At 37.2% G+C, this 24467-nt stretch overlaps 1 protein-coding gene across 1 annotated transcript; it reads left to right on the forward strand.

Annotated features, from left to right (window-relative positions):
* Window positions 1-70: 70 nt before the first annotated feature.
* On the forward strand, window positions 71-23502 carry SELENOF (selenoprotein F). Its single transcript, XM_069022910.1, has 5 exons — window positions 71-383; window positions 3725-3892; window positions 13097-13160; window positions 20811-20860; window positions 22503-23502. Exons 1-5 carry the CDS (start codon window positions 258-260, stop codon window positions 22632-22634), a joined length of 540 nt encoding a protein of 179 aa, XP_068879011.1. The 5' UTR covers window positions 71-257; the 3' UTR covers window positions 22635-23502.
* The last annotated feature ends 965 nt before the right edge of the window (window positions 23503-24467 follow it).

Below are 24467 nucleotides of genomic sequence, written 5' to 3' on the forward strand. Positions count from 1 at the left end.
CACTGGGCTGGGCCGCTGTGCCGGTTGGCAGCCGTTCCCGGGAAAGGGCTTTATTCAGGGTTGTTTCCGCAACGCCTGACTAGCGTTGGATAATGGTAGTTCTAGCCTCGCTGCGAAGCAGCGCTCTGAACAGACTAAAATATCTTTGCTCTATAATTCCAGAAGATATTCTGAGTTAGCTGTTTCTGCTTGTGGCGCCGGGGGCTGGGAGCAAGTTCTGTGTTCTCCCGCATCAGGCGGTGTGTCGGTCACCCGCGATGGGTGAGGTCCTTCCCGGCCCCGGGCGGCGCTGGCAGGGGCGCTCCGGCACCAAGATGGCGGCGACTGCCGAGCTGGGGGCGCTGGGGCGGCGCTGGCTCTGCTGGCTCCTGGGGCTGCAGGCGGTGAGAGCCGGATCCGGCGCGTTCGCGCTCGGGGCTGAGCGTGGCTACAGTTTCTGAGAGAAGAAGAGCGGGTGTGAGGGCGGGGGAGGCGGAGTGAGACGTGTCCTAGTGCGGGAGGCGCGGGCGCCTCTTCCTGCTCCTGCGGCCGTGGCCGCCTCTTTTGCTTTCCGTGTCGGAGGCTGGGCTCTGGTTCTGCCTTCTTCCTAAAATAGTTTGTATTGGTGCTGCCTTTGTTTTAATATAGTAAATTATTTGGTGTGAAAACAAAACAACAGTGTAACGTGTATTTGAAGTCAAAGCTTTGAAGGAGAGAATGCTGATGAAATGAGGCGCGTCACTTAGTAAGTAGCAGAAATTATCTTGTTCTGATGGGAATTTACCTTCTGAAGTGCGAGGATTTTTTTCCAGTCCCAATCAGAGACATTTATTATGATTAGTACATTTATTGTTTCAGGATAATATGATAGTTAAGGTACTAAAAATTGAGGAAAAATATTAGGGAGAGAAACCTTCTATTTATTCTTTCCTATACCTCTCTGTAGTTTTATTCTCAAGATGTTTGGAGCTTGCTATGTAACCAAAACTGCTTGAGTGAGGAATTGCCACGTAATGGAGCCTTCACTTACTTTCATACACTGTTAGTGTTTTGGTTGGTTCTTTCTCACACAGACACAACCCGAAAAAAAGGTCCGCAGGAGAGAATTGGCCTTACATTTGGGAATTGTGTAGGGATCTGCTGGGCAAACGTGTGAGGAGCAAGGCTGCTGGAAGCCAAGTGACAATGCCAGTAGCCCTGTTACTGCTCCAAGGTGAACAGATCCAAAAGTGGTGAAAAGATGACAATAAAGCTTCAAAGGGGTGGATGGCAAGCAGCAAGGTGCAAGAAAATTGTTTTAGTTGCTATGCTCATTAATTTAATAAGTGAACAATAACTCGAATGTAGCTTTGGCTGTGTTTTTGGCTGAGTGCTCTTTAGGGGTTTTTCTGCTACTGTGCCATTGTTGTATTTGTTATTGTCAGTATCCCTCAGAAAAGATAAATATTTTAAGAAGATAAATACAAAATACTTAAAAATTAAATACCTTAATAAAAATACTAAAAAAGATAAATTATTCCAGTAGAACCGGGTTCCATTTTTGCTTGCCTGTTGTTATACAGTGTCCTGTAGGAAGAAGAAAAATCGCTTTCTGCCTGACAGAATAATGTTTTCAGAATAGTTTTTTCATGTATTATACTTCTCTGTTCATGCTTTAACTCTCTCTTTTTAGCAGATACAGAGAAACAAAATAATGAGGCACCTAATATGTTTTCTACCAATTCCCAATCCATGATATTTTCTATCTGTCACATAAGTGACATGTCTTTCCTTCAGCTGTAAGTTGGCCAGTTCAGCAGAGGAAATGGGGTTTGTCTCTACCTTACTTGAGTGTGCTGCATGGATTAGATGATATGTGAATGTGAAGTCTGTTTTGCTGAATGACAAACTTAGTTTTTCTTCTTTACTTTTCTGTTTGGCCCAGCATAACTTTTCTGAGTCTTGGTCTGTTATCATCCAGTTGAGTTTGCTCACTCATCTCTGAACACAGCGGTGCTGCTTGTTTTTTTGGTGCTTTGGCTGTAGCAGGGTTTGCCTGAGGTCTTTTACCCAGCATGAAAAGCATCTGGGAAAACTGCCTTCTTTCTCTTCTTTCTTAATTTCCTCTCTCACTTTTTCCCCTCCAAAGCAAGCAGCTGGAAGGGAAGATTTTAAGCCAAGGTGTGAGAAATTCATGTGTAGAAAAGTGGGAATGTGAATTTGCTACAAGAAAGATATTGAGGTGCTGGAGTGAGCCCAGAGAAGGACAGTGGAGCTGGGGAAGGGTCTGGAGCACAAGGTCTGTGAGGAGCAGCTGGGGGAGCTCAGCCAGGAGAAAAGGAGGTTCAGAGGGAACTTACCAGTCTCTACAACTGCCTGAAAGGAGGGTGTAGCCTGGTGGGAGTCGGCTTCTTCTCCCAGGTAGCAAGTGATGGGATGAGAGAAGATGGCCTTAGGTTGCATAAAGGGAAGTTTAGATAGGATATTAGGAATAATTTCTTCACTGAAAAGGTGGTCAGGCACTGAAATGGGCTGCCTAGGGAAGTGGTGGAATCACCATCTCTGGAAGCATTCAAAAGGCATGTGGATGTGGCACTTGGGACAGGGTTTGAGGGTGAACACCGTGGTGCTGGGTTAATGATTGGACTCGATGACCTTAGAGGTCTTTTCCAACCTTAGTGATTCTATGAGAACAAAACCCAAATATCATTTAAGTGTTGTGATTGGTTGCATTATTTTTGCTGCCCATAAAAAGCAGAACTGGTGTTTTACATAGAAGCCATGTAATTGAATTGCCTGTTGTAATGTATTGCTAATAAATCAGAATTGCAGGTTTTTATCTGCATTTCCATGTAGATACAAAAATGCTGCTAGCAAGGATTTTCTTGCTATTTTCTAAGCCCATGAGAGACTTTTCTCTCACACAGAAGCGGTAGCAGAGTTATGTAAACAACCAAACACCTGCAGCCTTGAAAAGTCTTGTTTATAGTATAGTAGGAAAATATTTTGACAATGGATGTTTTAGGATTTTAGCCAGTCACCCCAAGGGTTGGCTGATCCTTGTCCAATTAGACTGTGAAGAAAAAAGTCTATAAAAGAGTTTGCAAAATAATTAATAAATCAATCTTGCTGCACAATTCCTGCCTGCTGGATCTTCTTTCCTCCTCCTCCCTATGGCTGCGGGACACGGTGATATACCCTAGGGCCTAGGACTGCAGTAATACTTCCACTAATAGTATATGCAATTTTCCTGTTTGCACCATTAATGCAAACATGAGATTAAAATCCTACGGGTATGTCTTGTTGAGCAGTTTGGTTAATTTCTGGTTGTGTTTTTCCTGAGCTTAGCTGTTACATTACTTTCCAAGGGTGTTTTCAGTGATACGAAACTTACCAAAATTGTTTTTGAAGAGGAGGCTTTGGAAAGCTGTAGCTGATTCATTACCTTTGGGTTTTCTTCTTAACTTGGAATTAGCAATAGGAAAGCAGTAGAATTATCAGAAGTGTATATAAATTAATTTTGGCAGGTCTGATACCTTGAAATGTACATACTATGAGTGTTGAGTGTCTGGAATTTCCTGTTAGTTTAAGACCCTTCTTCAAAACAGGGTGGTGTTTTGAACCCTTGGGCTGACCATTTAGGCATTTTTGTAAAACAGTCACAAGAGACTTACTTGTTCTCTGTCATCACTAAAGCATTTAAAGTCGTCTTTAAAAAAAAAAAAAAACAATTAATACTAAAGTGTAACATTGTATTGACTTTCAGGTAAGTGTTTATGGAGCACAGTTGTCATCAGAAGCTTGCAGGGAGCTGGGCTTCTCCAGTAACTTGCTGTGCAGTTCTTGCAACCTTCTTGGGCAGTTCAATCTGAATCAGTTGGATCCATTCTGCAGGGAGTGCTGCCAAGAAGAAGCTCAGCTGGAAACTAGAAAGGTGAGTTTTGGACCAAATCCCTTGTGGAATAATTTAACATGTTATGTTTATGAAATTTTAAATTTAAAAAAGTATATGAGAATCTGGGTTATAATTTCAAGAGGAAAATGCAACATTTATTCATAGCCCAATATACATCTACACGGTCTAGATTGGCAGACTTGCCATACTGCCATAAAAGAGTGTCCCTGTACCAACAGGGGAATCTTTGGTTCTTTGGCAGCCCTTCTCTGCTGTGACGTGACCATATTTGGGAGCTAAATCCAGCTTCTTTTCAGAGGAGGATAAATGGGATTTGAAGAGGGCAAAAGAAGAGGATAAGGAGAGTGATGCTTGATGACAGCTCCTGCTTGGTCATTGACCCATAGCATAATGGCCAGGATAGCTTAGTTCAGTCCTGAGAAACAAAAGGCTGGCACAGCCTCCAGGTCAGTTCCTGGAGTGGCTCGAACCTGATCGAAGCAGGACTGCTCAACTCCATCCTGCAGTGGTGAGAACAGCTGGATATTTGGGGAGTGATCTCTATCAGAGCTCATGCTTCATTAGACCTTTCCTTTATCTGTAGTAAATAAATATCTGTGTTCCTTAAGGTATGTTATCAATGAAGAATTTTTAGAGTTCTTGAAAAGAATACATGTTGTCTAATATGTGGTAATTTAAGAGTGTTCTAGAATATAGTAAAGACAAATCAGGAAAGTAGAGGTTTAAAGGAGGAGAGATGCTGAAATTATTTTTAATGATTAGGAGATAGTGAAATAACTGACAACATGAAATTAATGAGGAAGTCTAGCAGGTTTCTCCCATCAATTAAATTCAGCCTAATATTTAAAAAAAAGTCTGCCTTTAATTTTTAATAAAACCACTGATTACAGTGTTAGGTACAATATATTAAGTGTCAAGAAGCAAGTGTTTGAGATTGGAAGAGAATTAATAATTAGTAGTTTCCTAATATTGACAGACTTTAAAGCTTTTTTTTCCTACCCTCTTGCTTGGAGAATTTTTCATCTTACTCTGAAAAACTGCATCTCGATGTAAGATGTTTGACTTTCTGATTAGCAGCCTGACATGTTGCTGAGCTCCAGAGCAGTGGTGCTCTGGGTTTTGCTGAAGCTGTGACTACATGGTTGAACATCCTCCAAGTACACGAATCTTTCTTCTCTGAACCATGATTCCAGTGTGTGATGTAGCTTGCTCGTTATGTGAGCAGGTATCGCTTCCCACGAGGTGGCACAGCAGGTTGGTTGTCTGTACTACAATCAGACTTGCAAACTACTGGAGTTCCAGGACAGGCTGCAGATTTTAATTTAATTCTCTTTGCAAGTACGTGGCAAATACTAGAAATAGGGAAAGCAAGAGTTAGTTTATTGCATGACTTGTGCCTGAGTTCTAAATGAGAATTTAAAATTAGAGGTAGTAGCACATCTATCTGGGAATTTTTATGCAATTGCTGCTTTTCACAAATGATCTGTGAAATACCCTCGGGCCTAAAAATACTTCATGCTGCATAGTATCAGTGCAACCTCAAATGAGATGTTCACAGATTTGAACTGTTTCATAGCCTTGAAAGAAGTGTATTTATTAATCCTGCTCTTGTTACTGGTCCAGTAGTTTGTGAATTGACGTTGTGGAAAATAGCTGTGAGATATTCTTGTTACACAGAATTTGTCTTCCTCTGAACTTCTGCTGACACCTGTCCAGTGAAATATTTTAATTACTTCATAATTGGACTGTGAGTAAAATGAAAAAATGTTCTGGTTATTTTCTTCTCCTCTAGAGATTTTGTATGCAGTCTCACACTAATTCAGAAGCTAGCTTAAACAGTATTGCTTTAGACAGCTGCAAGTTTTAAGCCTCACTCTGTCAGATGCAGAGTCCTGCTGGTGTGTAAAACATAGAAGGATGAAATGGAGGTGAAGCTAACTGTGCGTGAAATTGTAGTAGCAGGAGAGATTGTCCATATTTTGCAGTAGCTGAAAATAGCTGCACTCCATCTGCAGCTTCACTTAGGCTGTGTGATCATTTCAGACATAACTATAAGCATATCCCATTAATTGTATATATAATCTTAGATTTATCTCAACAATATATGCATGTCAAAATCCAAATTGATTTCAAAAATCAACTCTGTGATAAAATTTGCAATACATTAAATTTCACAGTTGCACTTTGCAGGATTGCTACAACCCATAAAAGTTATCAATATATCTAAATGGAGTTTTGAAAAATATATTTTGCTCACTAATATTTGTTGAACTTGAGCATTTTAAATTTCTACTGTCAAGTATTTGTCATGTTGTAATGTTAAAGTGTTTGGTGACTTAGAAAACAGAACATCAGGTATAATGACTAGGTGCTTCTTCTATAAAAAAAACCCCAACAAAACAAAATGAAGGCTTTCTTAAAACTCCACCCTTTTACATGTGTAGAATTCCTAAATATGTGGTCTTATGAATTATAAGGAGGAATAGAAAAAGGTGACATTCTTGTTCAGACTTACATTTTAAAACTCAAAAAATAGTATACAAAACTCACAGTAATTATTGGAAATAGAATAACTTGAAGTGCTTTTGATGCTTCAGGCTACTCCTCTGTGACCCAATTTGTATTCATTTTTCAGATTTGTTTTTTTCTTTTCATTTCACTAATTAAAGTGCTATACTCAAATTGCTGTTGACTGCTGCCTTGTTCTGCCAGAGGCTCTTAAATTGAATAGTTCCACTCTCATTGGAACTTCTGGTTTTCAACTCAATGGTTAAAAACAGAGAACTGCTTAGAATTCATTGACATTTCGGTGATGTAAAGTAAGTGTAAGTCATATCAATGCTTACAGAAATGAATTAGAGTTTTAGTTTACTTCTTCTAGCTGTTTCTCAGAACCCACATCTTTTTCTGTCTTTTGATACGTTCTCTAAAATCTCTTGGCTACTTTGTAAAAAATCAAATTGTGTTTTTACATAACCGTATTCCTTATTTCTAACATGGTACACAAAAATGGTTCCAATTCATTGGTTTTCTAGCAAGTGTGACTTCAGAAATAGTGTGATTCACTCACAGCATACTTTATTTAACATTCAAGTAAATAATCAGAACTCTGTAGGTAAGACTAATATGTCCTATGATCTCCTTTCAAAGTTTGCTGTTAACTCAGTGTCCCATTCAGTTCATATATAGGAATGATTTTATGGGCTGTATTGATAAGGAATTTGGGGGAACTGAGATGATATTTTTCTTTCTAATTGAGAAAATCTCTTACCAGTACTGTTGCTTCAAAATATTATTCACAAACATTCCTTGTACTAAAAATGTGCTGCAATTTATGTCCTCCTCAAGAACTTTACCATGTATGCTCTTTCCCTTCCCTAACATGTACATGATGCTGTTGACAATGAAAATGAATGTTGACAAGCAGTAGTCCTAGATAAGGAAGGTACAGCTAACTAGTCAATGCCTAAGACAGGAATTTACTGTCTTTTGTTTGGCTCAGATTCACCAAGTGTCCATCTCTGTCAGGTAAACTAAGGTAAAATACGTTATCTGTCTGTAATAGGGTGAGCATTACCCATGAAAGAGCTCTATCTAATCTTATCAATGAAAAAAAGTTAGGGAAGCTATAAATGTGAATTTGCTAAATGTGAGTTTCAGTTGTTGATGTGCATCTGTGCTGGTGAATGGAGTGGGTTTAGCTGATTAAGGCTGACCTTCATCTAGATAAAGTACTGGCATTTGACTCTACATTTGTTGAAGAAACTTCAAAAAGTAAAACTCTCAAAATAATGAAATGCACAAGGTTAAATAAATATCTCATGAGATCTGTTTTCACTGTTTTCGTTGCAACTCTAAGATGCTTTACTTTTTAACAAAAGCACAGACTGGAGAATAGAAGAGATGTTCAGGGATTCTACTTCTAGAAGTAAGCAGGTACTTAGATGGAATCAGATGGTAAAGTCCAGAATTGAAACCTGACCTGTTAATTCCTGTCTGTACTCTTTCGCTTGCATAATTCTGACTAGGTCCAAGTGAGAGCCTGTACATAGGAGCCCTTTTTCTGCCACCCTTCACTGTTCCACTCTGCCCTTCACCCCCACTCAAATTGGGTATTCAACACCACCTAATCCAGGCTACAGCTCCAGAGGTCTAAAGCTGATGGTTGCTCAGCTTCTGCATTTCCTCTTTCACCCTTGTGCCAGATCTCTTGCTCACACGACCTTACACCACACCAAACATTTCAGAGACCAAAGTTAATAAAAATAGGCTGCCAGGAGCAGAAGTTGTTTTGTAACTTTTCAGTGGTTATTGGATTTAAACAGCACAAATGTTTATAGAATCCTGCAAGGAGGATATCATTTAACACCAAAAATAGTGATGGATGACATATTTCCTGTATGCTGAAGAATGTAATAGTAATGCACAACTATGTTTTGTATGTACAGAATAAAAAGTCTCCTTTGAGTCTCGTACTCAAAGCAGAACTCAAAGTTCTGAGGATCTCCAAGAATGCAGATTATACAATCTTTCTTAGTAAATTATTTCAGTGCTTAAAACACCATCATTGTGACTTTTTTTCACCCTTATATTCGGTTGGAATTTCCTTCCCCGCAAATAAATGAGAGCTTAGATTCTGCTTCAGCTTTGTTCAGAGCAATTTGCCTGTAATACATATCACTAATCACAGGAGTAGCACTGATTCACAAAACTGGTATTTGACTGTTAGACTCTGTTGCCACACTCAGAGTTAGGCATCTCCCTTCACAGGATAATGAGCTGTCAGTGGTAGAAGCTGCTTTGTTGCTAAATTTACTGATGACATCAGTTCAGTATGATGTGTGAGTGTAGCAATGACTTTCTTGGCTTTCTGTATTACAGAGCAGTAATTCATAATGTTCCTGGAAGTGAGGCTTTCTGACTTCTCCCTATTAACCCACAGATTCTTACTCATGTTCTGCCTCCAGGAAAAGGAAACACAAGAGTGATTTTGAAAATCTTGAGCTGTCCATATAACTACAATCTCTCCCATAGAAAATATTTTATAGTTCGTATCTCAGTGTATATTCTTTTAAAGTTTTCTAGTTTAGAAGATTAGTTTTCTAATAAAAGTCACAAATGAACTGCTAGTTAGAAGAGTTTAGGAAAAAGCAAAAAGAAATTTTCAACAAAATCTCTTTTTGCTGTAAATTTCTCAGAAGAACAGATATTAATTAACCTGTTTTGCTTTCTGGGTGTGTGGATGGAACACGGTAAAAATTAATTTGCATGCTTTCATGAAGGAGATCATTTACCCTATTTTTCAACAGGACCATTTTTCATACACCAAAGAACTTTGTCATTAAGCATAATAACATCTGTATTTTTCCTTAAATTTTTTGAAGTTGATAGGAGATGAGGAGCCATCTTCTGCAGACCTGCTTATATCATAATATGAAATTAGAATTGCAGTGAATTTCATAAAAACACTGTTTACATTGGAAAGAGTTGTTACTAAATATTTAGTGGAAGATAATCTTGTACCTGAGGCAAGTGAAAATTCTAGAGGTTTAGCTGTAATCATAAGTTTGCTTTTCTGCTTGTTCTCAGAAATTAACTATATTTTTGAAACTGTTTGATATTAGGAGAGGACAGTATGTACATACCGGAGAGAATCCAGGTACATAAAGTAGTTATTGACCCTTTTGTGGCTCTGCCTTAAAAGCCTGTTTCATTTCATGTTTTAAGACACACTGGTACTGCATTTTTTTCAGCTGATTACAAACAGCTGTACAAATCCAGTCTGAATGACACTTTGTAACCTGTGTCAGGCAGGGTCGCCTTTAGTTAGTAGTTAGAAGAAAGCAGCATGGAAAGCAAAAGTGTCTTAGAAGTAAAATTAGGTATAACTTGCTGTATTTTATGAAAGTTTTTTGACACCTTTAATCTAACATAATATTATTAGGATCAAGGAGCAATCTCTGTTCAATACCACTTTTTGCAGTTCAGTTTGGTCTGAATTCCTGTTTGGTTGTAAACATTAATGGTTACATAGCAGGAATGTCACTTTTCTTCTGGAGTCTTCACCATGAGTTACTGTGATAACAATACCATATCAATGTATAAATGAAGCACTGCTGGAATTGTGTCTTGCAGAAATTGCTTCATTTCCCTTTCTAATAGCAAGTGAGATGTTTTCTTTCATGTAAGTTAAAGTTCCTTATCTTTACAATGCATATTTTTAACTAGCACAATTCTTATGTAAATGGTGTTATTCTGCTATAATTAGTGCTCTCCTGCATCGTTAAAGTAGACATGACCTATAGTGTGGTTTGTCCCTCTTCACTTGTGAAGAGCCAACCTGATTGCATCGGTATGAACTGTTACAAGAGTTTCAGGTGCTTTCCAAAAACTTTTGAATGAAACTGAACTCAAGTTCATGCTTTGGAGAAGATGAGGGAAAAGTTCAGGTATTGTCACAATAACCTTAGAAAGCATTCTATTAGAATGTTGGAAAAAATAAAGCTAAGTTCTTTTTGTAGATGCAGACATGAATCAGCCTGGAAATCATAACAGCACTTGTTTTGGATGTTAACAGGGACACTAGTAATAGTTTAGAGAGTCTATTTCATTGCTTTTAGTACTAAACTCACTTTCATGAGCACTAAAACAAGTGAAGCATTACTTTAAAATGAACTGACTCATGAGTTAAGCATTGTGTAATGAACTGACTCGAGATGTTTGTGCGCCTCCATGCTGAGTGATACGTGTCATTCTTATTAGTCCTTGAACACAGTGACTGCCTTCACAAGGAAATTTGGAGAACATCTGCTCTGGACAGAATGAGATGGTAGCAGCAGCAGATATTAACAACTATGCTTTTGTGGTGGGCTAAGTGATGCAAATAAACCTGGTTTTTTTTGCAAAAGACACCTTTGTTTAGAGTTATAAATGAAGCCAGTTGATTCTTCTTTTTTTCTGGTCTAGCCGTTGACAGAGCAGCTGTTTGTCCCAGCATGAATCTAAATCTTTTTGTACCAGAACAGTTGGGTTTCAATTATGGCAGAATTACAAGCTCAGAATTTAGACATCAATGATTGAGCTGTTTTCTTTGTTAAATTTCTATCAGATATTGGCCAGGAGTTACAAACTGGGAGTAGTGAGTAGTTACATATTTTAGATTCCTACAGTGATCTTGTTCCATAAAAATATTTGTTGGAAGGAAAAAAAAAGACTAAGAATTATTTGCAGTAATGAGAATTAAAAAATGCTCACTTTACTGTTGTCCTGAATTTTAGTGTACTTAGCTTATGATAGACTTACATAAAATAGGTAATTAACTAGATAGAAGGCAATTTATTCCTTTGTCTACTTCTTTATACTGACCTCTTGATAGAAAAATGTGGATAACCGTCAGTATCAGAGAAAGCAGCATAAATGCTCAGTGGATTAGTGAGTGTACAAAGGAATATGTAAATCTAGGATTGCTGATGGAATTGTTGAATGTTTTTAAAGAATGAGAAAGAGACATGGTAAGTGAAATTTATAAACCACTATTCCATGTTTCCTCCATCTTTGTAATTACTTCATGTTTTAATTCCAGAGAAACTTTAATTATGCAAGCTAGTATCTGAGCTGTTTAGCACTGCTTTTTTTAATTTAAAGCCTTTATCTGGGTGGTGAAAAAGCTTTAAAAATCTGGTATTTGTGATCTCTTGAGTATTGTTTCATAGTAGTTCTGGGTTTTAACAGTCAAATCTGAGGTTTTTATCTTAAATACAATGTTTAGTTGAAAATGTATCTGTAGTTAAGCAAATTTCTGAGATGCTGTTCTGAACAGATAAAGCAGTGTAACATTCTCTTTTCAGTTTCCCATGGAAGTAATGATTACTGATTAGTTCACACCAAGAGAGAAGTTGTAACTCCCTGCAAATGATTGGAGTATTTCTTATGTTCTAATTCATAGTATTTAAGCAAATACTGAGTTGGACTTGAATTCAGAATTTGAATATTCAGAAATGAACATGTATTTCTGACTGTCCATAATGCCCCCATATGATGGGTGACAAAATGTTAATAAAATTGTCTTTGATATTTCTGTATGATGTGTGGTTGGCTTTTTCAGAGTGGTTCATGAAGGTTACTTTTAACTACTTGTGTTCACAATTCATATTTTAAGTGAAATGTGAATTTACTTAATTTCAGTAAGGTTATATTTTTTCTATATCCTGACTTGCACATTTGTTATGAAAACACTGTCTAAAATAAAATGAAAGCAGAGGTTTTAATTGTCTATGGAAGGTAATTAATTAAATTTAAAAATTTTAAATTAAGCTCATTCTGTCTGCTTATCTATCAACAGTGGGGTTTAAGGCTTAGAAGGATGTGATTTGGTATACAGTATTTTATATATAGTATATATACTATGTGTAATATTAAAATGCCTTACTTTGAAGTATGAAGTTCTATTTTAGTAGCTGGAAAATCTGTTGTTAATTTATTTAAGATTCAGCAAACTACAGAACCATTTGCATGTTGCAAAAAAAATCACAAAATAGTCTAAAAATATGACAGTATGCAAGATTATTAGGTGGAGGGTTTTTTAATTTAGATACTATATAAAATTGAAATTAACTTATATTTTAAGAAGATTGAATCTGAGCATCATGCATAGATGACAGAAGTGATTGACATCTAAGTGCAAGTATCCAAGTTAGCCCAGCCTGTACATATTACTTCAGCTAAGGCCTGTTAATGTGATCTGTCCTCCTCTGCAAATACAATTAACTAAAATCAACCAACAGCCCAAATGAGAAGTCACTGCCTTATCTTTATTATAAGTATTTCACTGTCCAAGTTAGGTTTAAAGTGGAAACTAAAGTTTCTTTTAATGAGATTTTGTTAGTATCTTTGGGAAGGAAGAAATACTTTTGCTATTATTAGCCCATAATTCCCATTGTAACATGTCCAATTGCATTTTTTAAAATGAAACTGTGCTTATACCAACAGTGTATCTCAAATGATCTTTATTTCTTTTTACATTGTATATTGGGTGAACAGTCCGTTGCATAAAGCAGAGACAGGTCTGGAACTGTGATTCTGTCTAGGATCTTACTTGTAATTAGCATCAACAGAATAGCATATTGTCTTCTCAGAGAAAAATAGTTCATCAGATAACACACTATAAATAAACTAGTAATTTAGATTACTTTTGTCATTAACAGCTTCTGTTTATTATTACAGCTTTATGCAGGAGCTGTCCTAGAAGTATGTGGATGAAAATTGGGAAGGTTCCCTCAAGTCCAGGGTAAGTAAAGCCACTAGTATTCCTTCAGATATGAAATACTGTCACAGCTGAATGACAAAATGTACTTTTAAGTACTGTTACAAGTAGTCATAAATTTAGTATATCAGTACAGTTGCATTGATCTGAGACTCATAGAACTGGTCTCCAGTAACTGATAGATGAAATTATATTGTGCACTTATGGAACAACTTTATTTTCACAGATCCTGCCATATAATTGTTTTATCAGTGGATAATGACAGTCCACTAATGGGAATGGAATACAGTAGTGTAAAAGGAAAATCAGTACCATCAGTGTCTGGTGGGAGGAAGCTGCAGGAAAAGAATCTGTGAGAAATTTCAAACTGGACTTTTCTTATAAATTAAGGAAGAGCTTAGGTGATAGCAGTTCTATGGTTATTTTTGGTTTTTTTCCTGTGATGAGGACCCTAATACTGCACTTTGGACATAGTTGGACAAAAGTGCTAATCTAGCTTTAGAATTAAAAATTGCACAGACAGCATGTCTTCATCTACCATGGGAAGTATCAGTGCCTCCCAGTTTGAAGGCTGGCTGACAAACAGTGGGGGGAAAAAAGATGTTTTAGAACAGGTTACAATTTACGTAAGTTGTGCTGCTTTATACCCTTGCCTGCCACCTCTGCCCACACACAGTTGAGATGAATGACTACAAGACCAGAGCAAAGCTGTTTTCTCTTTTCCACTGTATAAAATGTCAAAATAAGAATTCTTTAAATGACTTGTCCTACTTGAGGGACGTGAGGAGATTAACTTTGTTAGCACAGGAATCCATATTGTGTCCTTGACCATTCAAATTTAGCAAACATAAAAACATTCCCAACTGTTGTTGCCCATTCACTCAGCTGTTTATGGTTCTGGATTTGTAACAGTTAAGTGCTCATTTGAGCCACAGGTTTGAAGGAAAAGGTCAACCTGTTAGCCTGACTCCAGCCTGCATTATGCCCTCAGTTATCTTCATGTGTAGGTCCTTGCAGGGAATGGCCCTCAATTCCTGCTGTGTGCACACCTTGAAGCATGTTCCAACGACTTGGAATGGTACAAAAGGAAAAACTTGAAAATTGTGACTAGTTCTTTTTCCTTTCAGTTCTTGGTTATCTAAACCTCCTCAAATATTTACATTCCATTAATCATAAAGCTTACTTTTTAAAGTGGCTGGATAAATTTCATTGGTTTTTAAGTAGGATCTCTGTTTTGACTACCAGTTTTTACTTGGTACAGTAAGAATTAAAAGAGGACTGAGTAAAGCACTTAAATTTCTCTTTTTTCTTTTCATCACCAATTTCTGCAGCTACTCAATCTAAATTTATCTTCACCAAATTTACTGCTAGGGTATTAGAACAGGTTGGAAGATGGAATATCTACTAGAGGCATACTTAGAAATTTTAAAAAGCAGTAGAATATATTCTCCTAGCTGGTATTTGTCTTCACATTAGTATTAATCTCAGAATACTTAGATTTTGTCCTTTATTTTAACTTTTAACAGAAACAGTGTTTAATGTCTCCCTCTTAAGACATTTACATTCAATAAGTGTTTTTATTTCAGCTTTTCACTTGGACATTTGCTATGGACGTTAGGTTTCCTGAAGGTCATGCTGCTGCTTTTGAAGCATTGTCTTTTTAGGCTTCATTGAACTGTGTAGCCTGTCACTGACAAAGTCTCATCACAAATAACTGAATTCTTTTCCATAGCTTCTCTGAGGGTTTTGTTAAGAGTTTGTTTGGGTGTGTTTGGGTTTTTTCCCCAGAATATACACAAAATGGCACTGTTAATTGTAGGACTGTGTATGTATTAGAATTACATGGATTAGTGTATGTTACTCCTGTATGTAACTGTGAAGTCTTGACCTCTAAGTACCTGTGTAAATTGTTTTGTCACCTGGCTTAGTCCCACAGACTTGATGTGTCTCAGACTACTTCTGGATTATGATTTATTTGGCCAAAGGATGAACAGTGTTGTTTTGTTGTTTTTTTCTGTTGTGGTTGGATTTTTTAATTATGAGATTCACATATTAAAGTAATTAAGGATTGAAATGAGTTGAGATAACGGTTTGTAAAAGTTACACAGTTGGAAGAAGCTGTGAGTTGCTCACAGTTACTAAATGCAATATTCAATGGTCCTTCTCTATCAGAGTTTCTTTCAAAATTACTGGTTATATAATCTTAAGCTATAAACAGTTGCTGAATACACCTGTGTGCCTGAAATATGAGAATCATTACATATGGAATATATTTGTATATACTAGGAAAGCAAAGGAGTGAGAAATGATGAAAAAAATCTAGTCCTCAGCAAGAGGATGAAAAAGTCTGGTCATCAGCAAGATTATCTTAGTCTTGAACTGGATTTTATTGTTTGTAGTGTCACACCAAACTACTAAATGCTTTTGTGAAGATGGCCAAGGATGTTGATTAGGTTTTTCAGATACAGTTTCTTGTGATAAGTCTGATAATAGACCACATTTCTGTATATCTCTTTTAAATTCAGTACTGAAATATTCTTACTGATAGGTTTCCCTTAAAAATAAATTGCTCTATTATAAATGCTGTACTCTAAAATTAATTCCTATATTACATATATTTTGAAATTGTTCTGTATAAAACTGTTCTTAAATATTTGTCATTTAAAAGCACTCCATCGAAGTAGAATATTAAAAACCTAAGTGGCAAGATTCATAGATGAAGCAATATCTTAATATACTAGGTAACACAAAATGTGACAGTTTTTGGCTGACATCCATAAAACTAAAACTCTGGAATAGCATAATGAATTAGCTGGGTCAGTGATTAATCTAGCATATTTGTTTTAAGTTGACTTTTCAGTGGCAGCTGTGTTCTCTTCACCATGAGATAGGAGATTGTAGGAGTCTAAACACCAATCTTTCCAGTTTGTTTAAAAAACTGAATTAGACTGGGTTTTTTCATTGAACATTCCTTTCATATTTCTCTCCATTCTTTTTTTTAAATAAAATAATTCTCACCTCTCCCACTGCAACTCTTTTAGTTAAGAAATGGATGTGCTTCCAGCAGATCTGTTCTAGAAACAAGGTCCTTAATCCTTGAACTCCTGCAGTGTGCACTACATGAGATGCTCTGACTTCAGAGTCAGTCAGCACTATTATATCACCCAAGTTCTCCAAGTGTGAGGGGGATTCTTTTAGCTACTAAAATACAATTTCTTATGGGATCATATTGTATGAGGTAAGATCACTCATTTCCTAGTTATTTTAATCTGTAATTCATAAATACTGATGAAAGAAAGTTAGAAAGTTATATTAACCTTAAATCTTGCACGGATAAAAGCATTACTAAAACTCTTGCTAAGAAATATGGATATTGTAGTGGGAGACAAGCATTGCTTTAACATAATCTTTCATAAACAAATGACTCATAAATTAAAACAATACTTCCCTTCAGATTCAGAAATGTCTCTTGCCCAACTGCTTATACAAAGTACCCTGTCTTTGGGATTTTTTGAAGTTTCTTCTTCTGGCTTGATTGGAACTCTGTCTTGGATTCATTGATGAAAGTATGTGGTGCTTTTTATAAAATCATGAACAGCTGCATTGTAACTTGATTAAGAGACTACAAATAGTAGTTATTGATGTGCCATATAAATTCTTAAATTTAAATTTTTATCTCAAACTGAGGTCCCCAAAAGGTACAGAGCTATAGTCATTAAAATGTAAATGAGCGCTTGCTGTGTGCTGTAGTTCAGTCTTTTTACTAGGCTTTCATGGTAACTTTTGAAGCAGACTCATACCATCTTCAAAACTGCAGAGCATGTATTTGTCCCCAAAACAAGTTATTAAAGGCTCTAAGGGAAGACATTAATGCTTTTGGCTTGCCCAGTGATTTACATATTCACATTTTTAGCAAATATTGCCACTTGTCTTAGCAATGCTTAGCTATTGGTGGCATTATTAAATGTTGGAATTTCCTGTCTTCATAAAATGTCCCTCTCTACCTCTAATTTTGGTTTCTTTTCTTTTTCATAGATTTAACACTTGATAATTGGCAATGCCTCAATAAAATGTTTTTTTTAATTCAAGTTCATTTCAGGTACAAAATGATCAAGTCTGTATGGTCAAGTCCTTTGTGCCTTTTTAATGTAAAATTCTGCAACATTATGCACGCAGTTGTGTCTCCAGTAAAATTTCTTACTTTCAAATGGCTTGTTTCTAACAATTCATGGCCAATCAAGCAGACTACCCTTTAGCTTATCTGAAGTAATATTACACTTGCTTTCTGTTTATTTAAGTTAACTCACAACAACTGTTTGTTCTGCTTGGGGAGTTGTGGTGTCATGTCCATTCTGGGTCAGGAATTTCTCTTATGCTGTGTCCTGCTGCTCCTAGGAGAGTAGTGCAGGTGTGTGTGTGTGTGTGTGTGTGTGCATATACACAGACTTGCCCTTTGGGCCAGTGATTCTTAGATTCCTTAAAAGTCTCCACTTAGAACTCTGGGATTTAATTCCAACAAAATAGTTGACTTTCTTCTAACACCTCTTTGTTTTGTATCGAAACAAATGGCCATTGTAACAATAGCAGTGAGTTCTCCATTCTACTGTGTTCATAGGTACAGGCTGCTTTTAGATTTTTAAAAGCACTGTTCAGTGCGGGCCAGGCTTTAAAATGCTCGTACGCACTTGATCCTTCTCTGACCTTGTGGTTGTAGTTGATTGCGTGGCAATCCAGTCTGCTCTTAAGGAACATCTCAGGAGTGCCTTCCAACAGAAGTGCTTTGGTACTCACTGTGTATAGGAGCATAAGGTGAAGTGATTTTGCAAAGGTGTCTGGTGAACAGCTCTGACTTCTGGGCCGGTGTTTAATTCACCAGAACATGGGGTCATGGCACCAAGCTCAGAGTTCATCTTACAGAAGTCACTGTGGAAAATGCTTCTCCTGCTTACCCGTGGATGGGATAGAGGCAGGCTTGTTTCTCTGTGGTGTGTAATTTCTAAAGCTGCTACAGAGAGGAGAAAATGGGGAGATAGCTAGGATAGGATTTTAGTATTAAACACCGAACTACTAAATAATGGTAGTTAGATGATGGGCAAGTACCCTTCAGATATAGAGCTGTAAGAAGCATTGTTGATGTGAGGATATAGAGGGGAAACTGTTGGGGCAATGTGAAGGTGGAGCATATGCATCACATCCCATAATAAGCAAGTAGTCATGTGTCCCAAAATTTGCACTGTAGCTGCATCTGACTTCCTAACCCCATCATTTCAAAGGCTGCTGATTCAACTCAAGGACTGATTTTATGGAAAGAAAAAAAAAGTGTTTGATGGGATAATCTGTGTTTTAATGCATGTCAGTATTTGAGTTTCCCATTTGAGCTTCCAAAATTCAGAATATACAAATTAAGTTATTTGTACGTTGAGTGTTTTTCTTTGTTGCATTGCAAATTCAAGTGAGCGATGCCGAAAGTCACTATGATCAGCATTAGAAATAAATATGCCATAACAGAAACTAATTTTGTTCCAGCTGTCTAAAATTTCAGGAAAAATGTTCTGTAGTGCTTCAGCTTTCAGAAGATTTAGACATTTGACATTGATACAAGTGTGTAATAGCTACTTTTAATGTGGCAGAATATAATGCTGCCTATAGAATACTTTCTTCTTCCACCTAATGCTGTTTCCACTTTATGTGAGCTTGTTCAGTCCAGCACTGCAGCCAGACAGCAGCCTCTCATGTCCAAAGGAGCTTTCATCTGTTGCTCAAGTAACAAATCCTCACACCTGTTACAAGCTTAAAGTGCTGTAACCTGAGGTCCCTCCCAAAGGCTATTTTTTAAAACAGTTGAGTTCCAGAGTTCAGATTTGCTTCAGAAACTTTATCCATTTTACTATGCTCTCTTACCATTCTGCAATTACCCACTGTACTGACTGACTCTTACAACCTTCTTTTCGTATAAAGCCCTAGAGACTGATTTCAGCTGTAGATTTAAGTTGAAGAAAAATGTGGAAAAAATCCTCAAGAAACACTTCAACAGTCTGTGGACTTAACAGAGAATAAGAAATTTCTTTGCTGCTTTTTTTGCATGTCACTTTTGATGACAGCCAAGACAACATGTCACAAGGCCAAGGAAGTTGAAAATATGTCTTTGAGTTTAAATCAGAATCAAATTGCAGTATGTGAGCAAGTACTGGTTATTTTGGGCTATTTGAAATTGTTATACACAGCTTACAATATGGCATTAGTGTACAGTCCTGTAGAAAGAATAAAGAGAATGTCTCATTTTCTTCAGGGGCCTGGCAGCTCCATGGGCCATTGGTATTTTTTTACCTTGTTTATACTGTATAGTGGTTGGTGCAGAAAGCAGAGTATATGATTTTGATCTGTACTGGGAGCTCAGTGGAAGAGAGAAGAAAATAAGTGCCACTCTGTCTAACCATGCTGAGAAAGTGTTAAGGTAACTGTCTGCAGTAATCTAAAGATAGGTATAAAGATGGCAGGGGATATCTCTGCAATTACTGAGGAAAGCACTACACTTTGTCAAGCAGTATGAAACATTAGTCCTGAGGTTGCACTCATCTCCATGCCCCAGCTGGATGCACTGCAATTTGTGAGAGATTCATTGTTGTCTAACCTTGAAAAAGCAGCTTTAACATGCAGCTGGCACCCTTGCAGGAGTCAGTCTATACTGACAGGGTTCACCCTTGGGGAGATGCTACTGACGTACTGCAGTAACATCCTGAATCCACTTAATGTCAGTACAGACACTAAATTCAGCTTTTAGCACAACCTGACTGTAAGAAGGAAGAATGAGGACTGCAATTTTCTAAATAACTTTTAGAACTCAGACATTCATTAGGGTGAAGTGCTTCAAAATAGGGGATTATGCTCAGGATTGTCCTGAAATACTTCATATCATCTTTTCAAAGTTAAGGTTAATGCAAGGCCTGGGTTGTGCTGTTAATACCTGCTGCCTGCTGCCACGTGCTGCACGTGAGGAGTGGTGCAGCAGCAGTCCCCTTCAGACCTGGCCTTCTCTCCATGTAGCCCATAGAGCCTTGACACACACTGCCTTCAGGAGTGTCAAGAGAAGAGGAGATACCAGCTTCTCTTCCTGTTTTCTAGCCTTGTTTTCTTGCTGGTTTTCAACATGTAATCTCAGAGATCTCTGCAAGACAAGATTGTCTGTCTTGTTCACCAGAATAACACCTCTTCCCACAGTTTCCTGTGTGCCCTGTCCCCCGCAGAGCTGCAGTGTGTGTGGAGTGTGCTGATGAGATGGGTGTCACACTCAGCCTCCCTCACAAAGCTTGTCCTCAGCCAGATTTTGATCGCTCCAACGCTTTTCCTCACATTTGCGTAGCAGCAGCATATGGGCCAGTCTGCTGAAGGCTGTCAGTTCTATGTGCAGATAAATTGTGTAACACAGTTGCACTGGTTCAAGGAAAATCTGAGCGGATAGAATTCTTTTTTGGATTACTAGCAAAAATAGGTGTTCCTTTGGCATAATAAATTTGGTATTATTAATTTTGTGAAGGTACTAAGATTTTAACATTAAAATATCTTCTAAAGCATAATTAAAAAAAAATAATTTGTGGAATACTAATTCGATGTAAATCTACTTTATGCAAGTAGGGAAGAACTTGATTTTCTCTCTTTCTTTTCTCCAAACTGTAGCTTTTGTCAGGAGTGATAAGCCGAAACTCTTCAGGGGACTGCAAATCAAGGTGAGTAGTAGCCTAACTTCTTTATTTGCGATGTTAGGAAGAACTAAGTTTGGGGAAGACCCCTATTTGCTGATCAAGTAATCCTTTAGCAGAGGACATATATTGGGATTGCCAGTGTGAATCTTTACAAGTTCTTGCTAGTAATATTGATTTGTTTACTGCTCAGTAATTGGTTGGTACTAATTCTTAGTTGGTCGTGAGGTTATAGTTTATTTTATTATTGTTTGGTTGGTTTTAATCCAAGAAAAAATTATTATTATAGCAGATGGGAAAAGAATCTGAGGAATATTTATATTTTGTTCTTACTTTGTAGATATCTTGGATTTACTCAAGCTGTTCTGCCATAGTTTCTTTTTCTCCTGTTATCCCCTAGTTTTCTTATGGAGCTGCCATTTCCATACATTCAGTGATTCTCAGATTTTGCTTCTCCCTCTCAGAATTCCGTTGCTGTATTCTGTTGTGCTGGTTCTTCTCTATATACTTCAAACATGCATATACTATAGAAATGCTTAGAAATGTTTATACTGAATGGTGTTTCTTATGACCTGCATATATGTAAAGTTGCATAAGCTGCACTGCCTTAAGCTCCAACAATTCTTTGGTTTCAAGATCTAGTCTAAGACTTCACCTTTCTCTTAAAATCCTGTGTGAACTTCAAGTGTACTTCACAGATACACATCTTGATTCTCACATTTTGTGCTCTCATCTCTATTGCCCAAATGGCACCATCTGGAATCACTTCATAGCTATGCATGGCTGCAATAAGTGATTTGTCTTCTCAGCAGCAGATTCTATGTAAAGCAGATTTCCTCTGTCTCACGCATTCATGTCTCCGTGTCCTCCAGTTTCTTTGAAAAGCTTTCTCTCCTTCTGTACTTCTGTTTCTTTTTTTTTTAACTTTATAGATTTATTGAACATCAAAGCAGTCTAGACTACAATTGGTATTGAGTACTACCAGAAAAAAAATGTGCAAATCAATCTGTGTTTATTTCACAAGACTTTTGAAAAACTGATTAGGGGTGCCACTAGCTTCATTAAGTAAAACCAACTAGGTTAGCTCAGTTGAGCAAAGTGAAATACTCCTGGGGAAATCTTTCCATAAACTTAAATGGTCAGAGCTTTCTGATACTGTTAAAAGCTTTTATTTGCATTAATTGTTTTGGTTTGAGAAGTGCTGAAGAATTCTGTTTCCAGCAAAGCATAGTAGGCGCAGATACAACACAGCAAGAAAGAATGTGATTACATTAGAAATTGATGGTAGATCTTTGACCTGTTAAAGTGACACAGAATTTCTAAAATAGTAAAAAGGCTATTGATCATATAAGAAAAATCATTCATCTGCTTGATTCAAAAATCCGACTTTGGTAACTTAAAACAGTTGGAGTAAATAGCCTCTTTCAAAGGCAGGCCTGTGGCACTGCCCCTCTGCACATGCCTTAACTCCTGTGGCACCAAAGAGAAAAAGGAGATGTTTCTGACACCCACCCCCCTTCATTTGACTTGTTCCTCCACTTTCCTCTCTCTGACATTAAGTGCAAGTCGGAAGTCTGAACTGATTTAAGTCACTTGAGAGCAGGGGCAGTGTTAGTACGGAGAATGGGTTTTCCACCCAAGGTAACTGACTTTTCTTTTTCCCCTCCAGTATGTGCGTGGTTCTGACCCTGTACTAAAGCTGCTGGATGACAGTGGGAACATTGCAGAAGAACTGAGCATCCTCAAATGGAATACAGATAGTGTGGAAGAATTTCTAAGTGAAAAATTAGAGCGTCTATAAATGATTGCTTTCTGTCCTCTTTCCTTTTCATATTTTGTCATGGTAATCTTCTCAGATGAAGTGCACTACAATTGAAGAAACATTCCAGCATCAGTATTAGTTTTAAAATATCTGTTGTGCTGTACTAAACATCTTGTAATTAGAAGGGAAGCTTCAGCACATGTATCTGACAAGCTGACAAACAATAGCTTGTCTTAACATTATTATTTCAGCTCTTAATGTATTTATCACTAAGAATGCTTTGTTTCAAAGTTAATTATGCAAATCTCAGTTTGTTATAATTGGGTCTGTTTTTACAAATGCTCTTAAAACTGAAGAGCTTCAAATAATAGAAATGATTACCATGCTTTTTGTCTGCTGCTCTTTCTAAGGAAGTTAGAACCAAATGCAATCTATCTCCCAAAGAAACTTGGCTACTAATGCCCTCCTTTTTTTTGTATTTGAACTGTCCTTTTATAGAAGCTTTGTTTACAGTGAGTACCTAATTCACAGGTCTGAAAGCTGTTGGAGGAGCTCATGCTCTGATACTGTAAAACATTTAGTAAGTACACATTAGTGAAGACTACATAGAAAACCTCTGAGGTGTATGAAGTCAGATGTCAGGTGTGCTTTACTTTAAGTGTTTTGCTTCAGAAAACATGAGCTATAACTCTTGAAAAAGCTTTCCTTCTAACTTTCAGAAGTTTATTGGAAGTCTGTTTATGAAATTAATTTTGAAACTGTTCTTTTAAAAATGTATATTTTTCTTTCTCAGTTGAAATTTATGTGAATAGGGAATATAGACATTATGTATGGTAATGAGTAAAATCCATTAAGACTTGTTGGGTTTTTTCCACTTAGAGTCAATAAATATGGTAATCAAGAATAATGTGGGGGTTTTTCTGAAGTCTAATTAGCAAATAAGTGTTCCCTGTAATTACTTCATGCTCACCAGGTTGGGTTGGATGGGTGTTATGCTATGACCTGAAGTGGTACACAGTTTTTGTCTTCATCTATAATTTTGTATCTCCAGAAATTCCTCTATATTTTACAGACTTTATTCCCAGCTTTTGAGAAGAAATCACCAGCTTCATAGCAGAACAGTAAACCTGGGACTGAGACCACACTGAACTAATCAGAATAATACACTAAGGTGATTCTTCAGGCATAGCCTTCTGAGTTTTTATTCCTGAAATATTCTTATAAGCTCATAGAGGGTGTGTGCAGCTGACTCTTCTTCTTACGAATATGCTCTTGATCTTCCAGATGACTCAGTGTGAGACAGCTACAGTAGTGGTCACCACTGTCTTGGAGGAACATGATCTGTACATAAAAAGCACAAATCTCTGCTTATGCTGACTTATCAGAGTCAAACATGGATTTGTTCTTGGGACATATGATGTGTTAAGTCAGCAGATGAGCTACAACCAAAACATGTGGCATGACAACCCATATTCTGGTAGTAAAAATATGCTGCCATCCACTGGTCTTTTAATATACTGACTCTATCCTATACTTCCCACTCCTATGTTTGCCAACAAGGGATTTCAGTTTCTGTATGGATGACTTATGTTATTTTAGCAGAATATTTTAACCTTGTTCCTTTCTCCAGCTTTAGGTGCTCTATACCATTCATCAGAGAGATTGTTTGCTTCATTTGGTATCTGTCAAATACTTCTCTTTGCTTTCCTCATTTCTTTCCTCTTCCTCCTTAACATGACAGCCAGTGGTTTTCTGACCTTCAGCCTCCCTTTTATTTCCATGTCTTCCTACTGCAAACCCAGTACTTCCCTACACAGACTTTTTGTCTTCCTACACCAGATCCTTCACTGCTGCTCTTACTTGTCTTTCAGA

This window comes from Aphelocoma coerulescens, chromosome 8 (assembly GCF_041296385.1).
Source record: "Aphelocoma coerulescens isolate FSJ_1873_10779 chromosome 8, UR_Acoe_1.0, whole genome shotgun sequence".
NCBI lineage: Eukaryota > Metazoa > Chordata > Aves > Passeriformes > Corvidae > Aphelocoma > Aphelocoma coerulescens.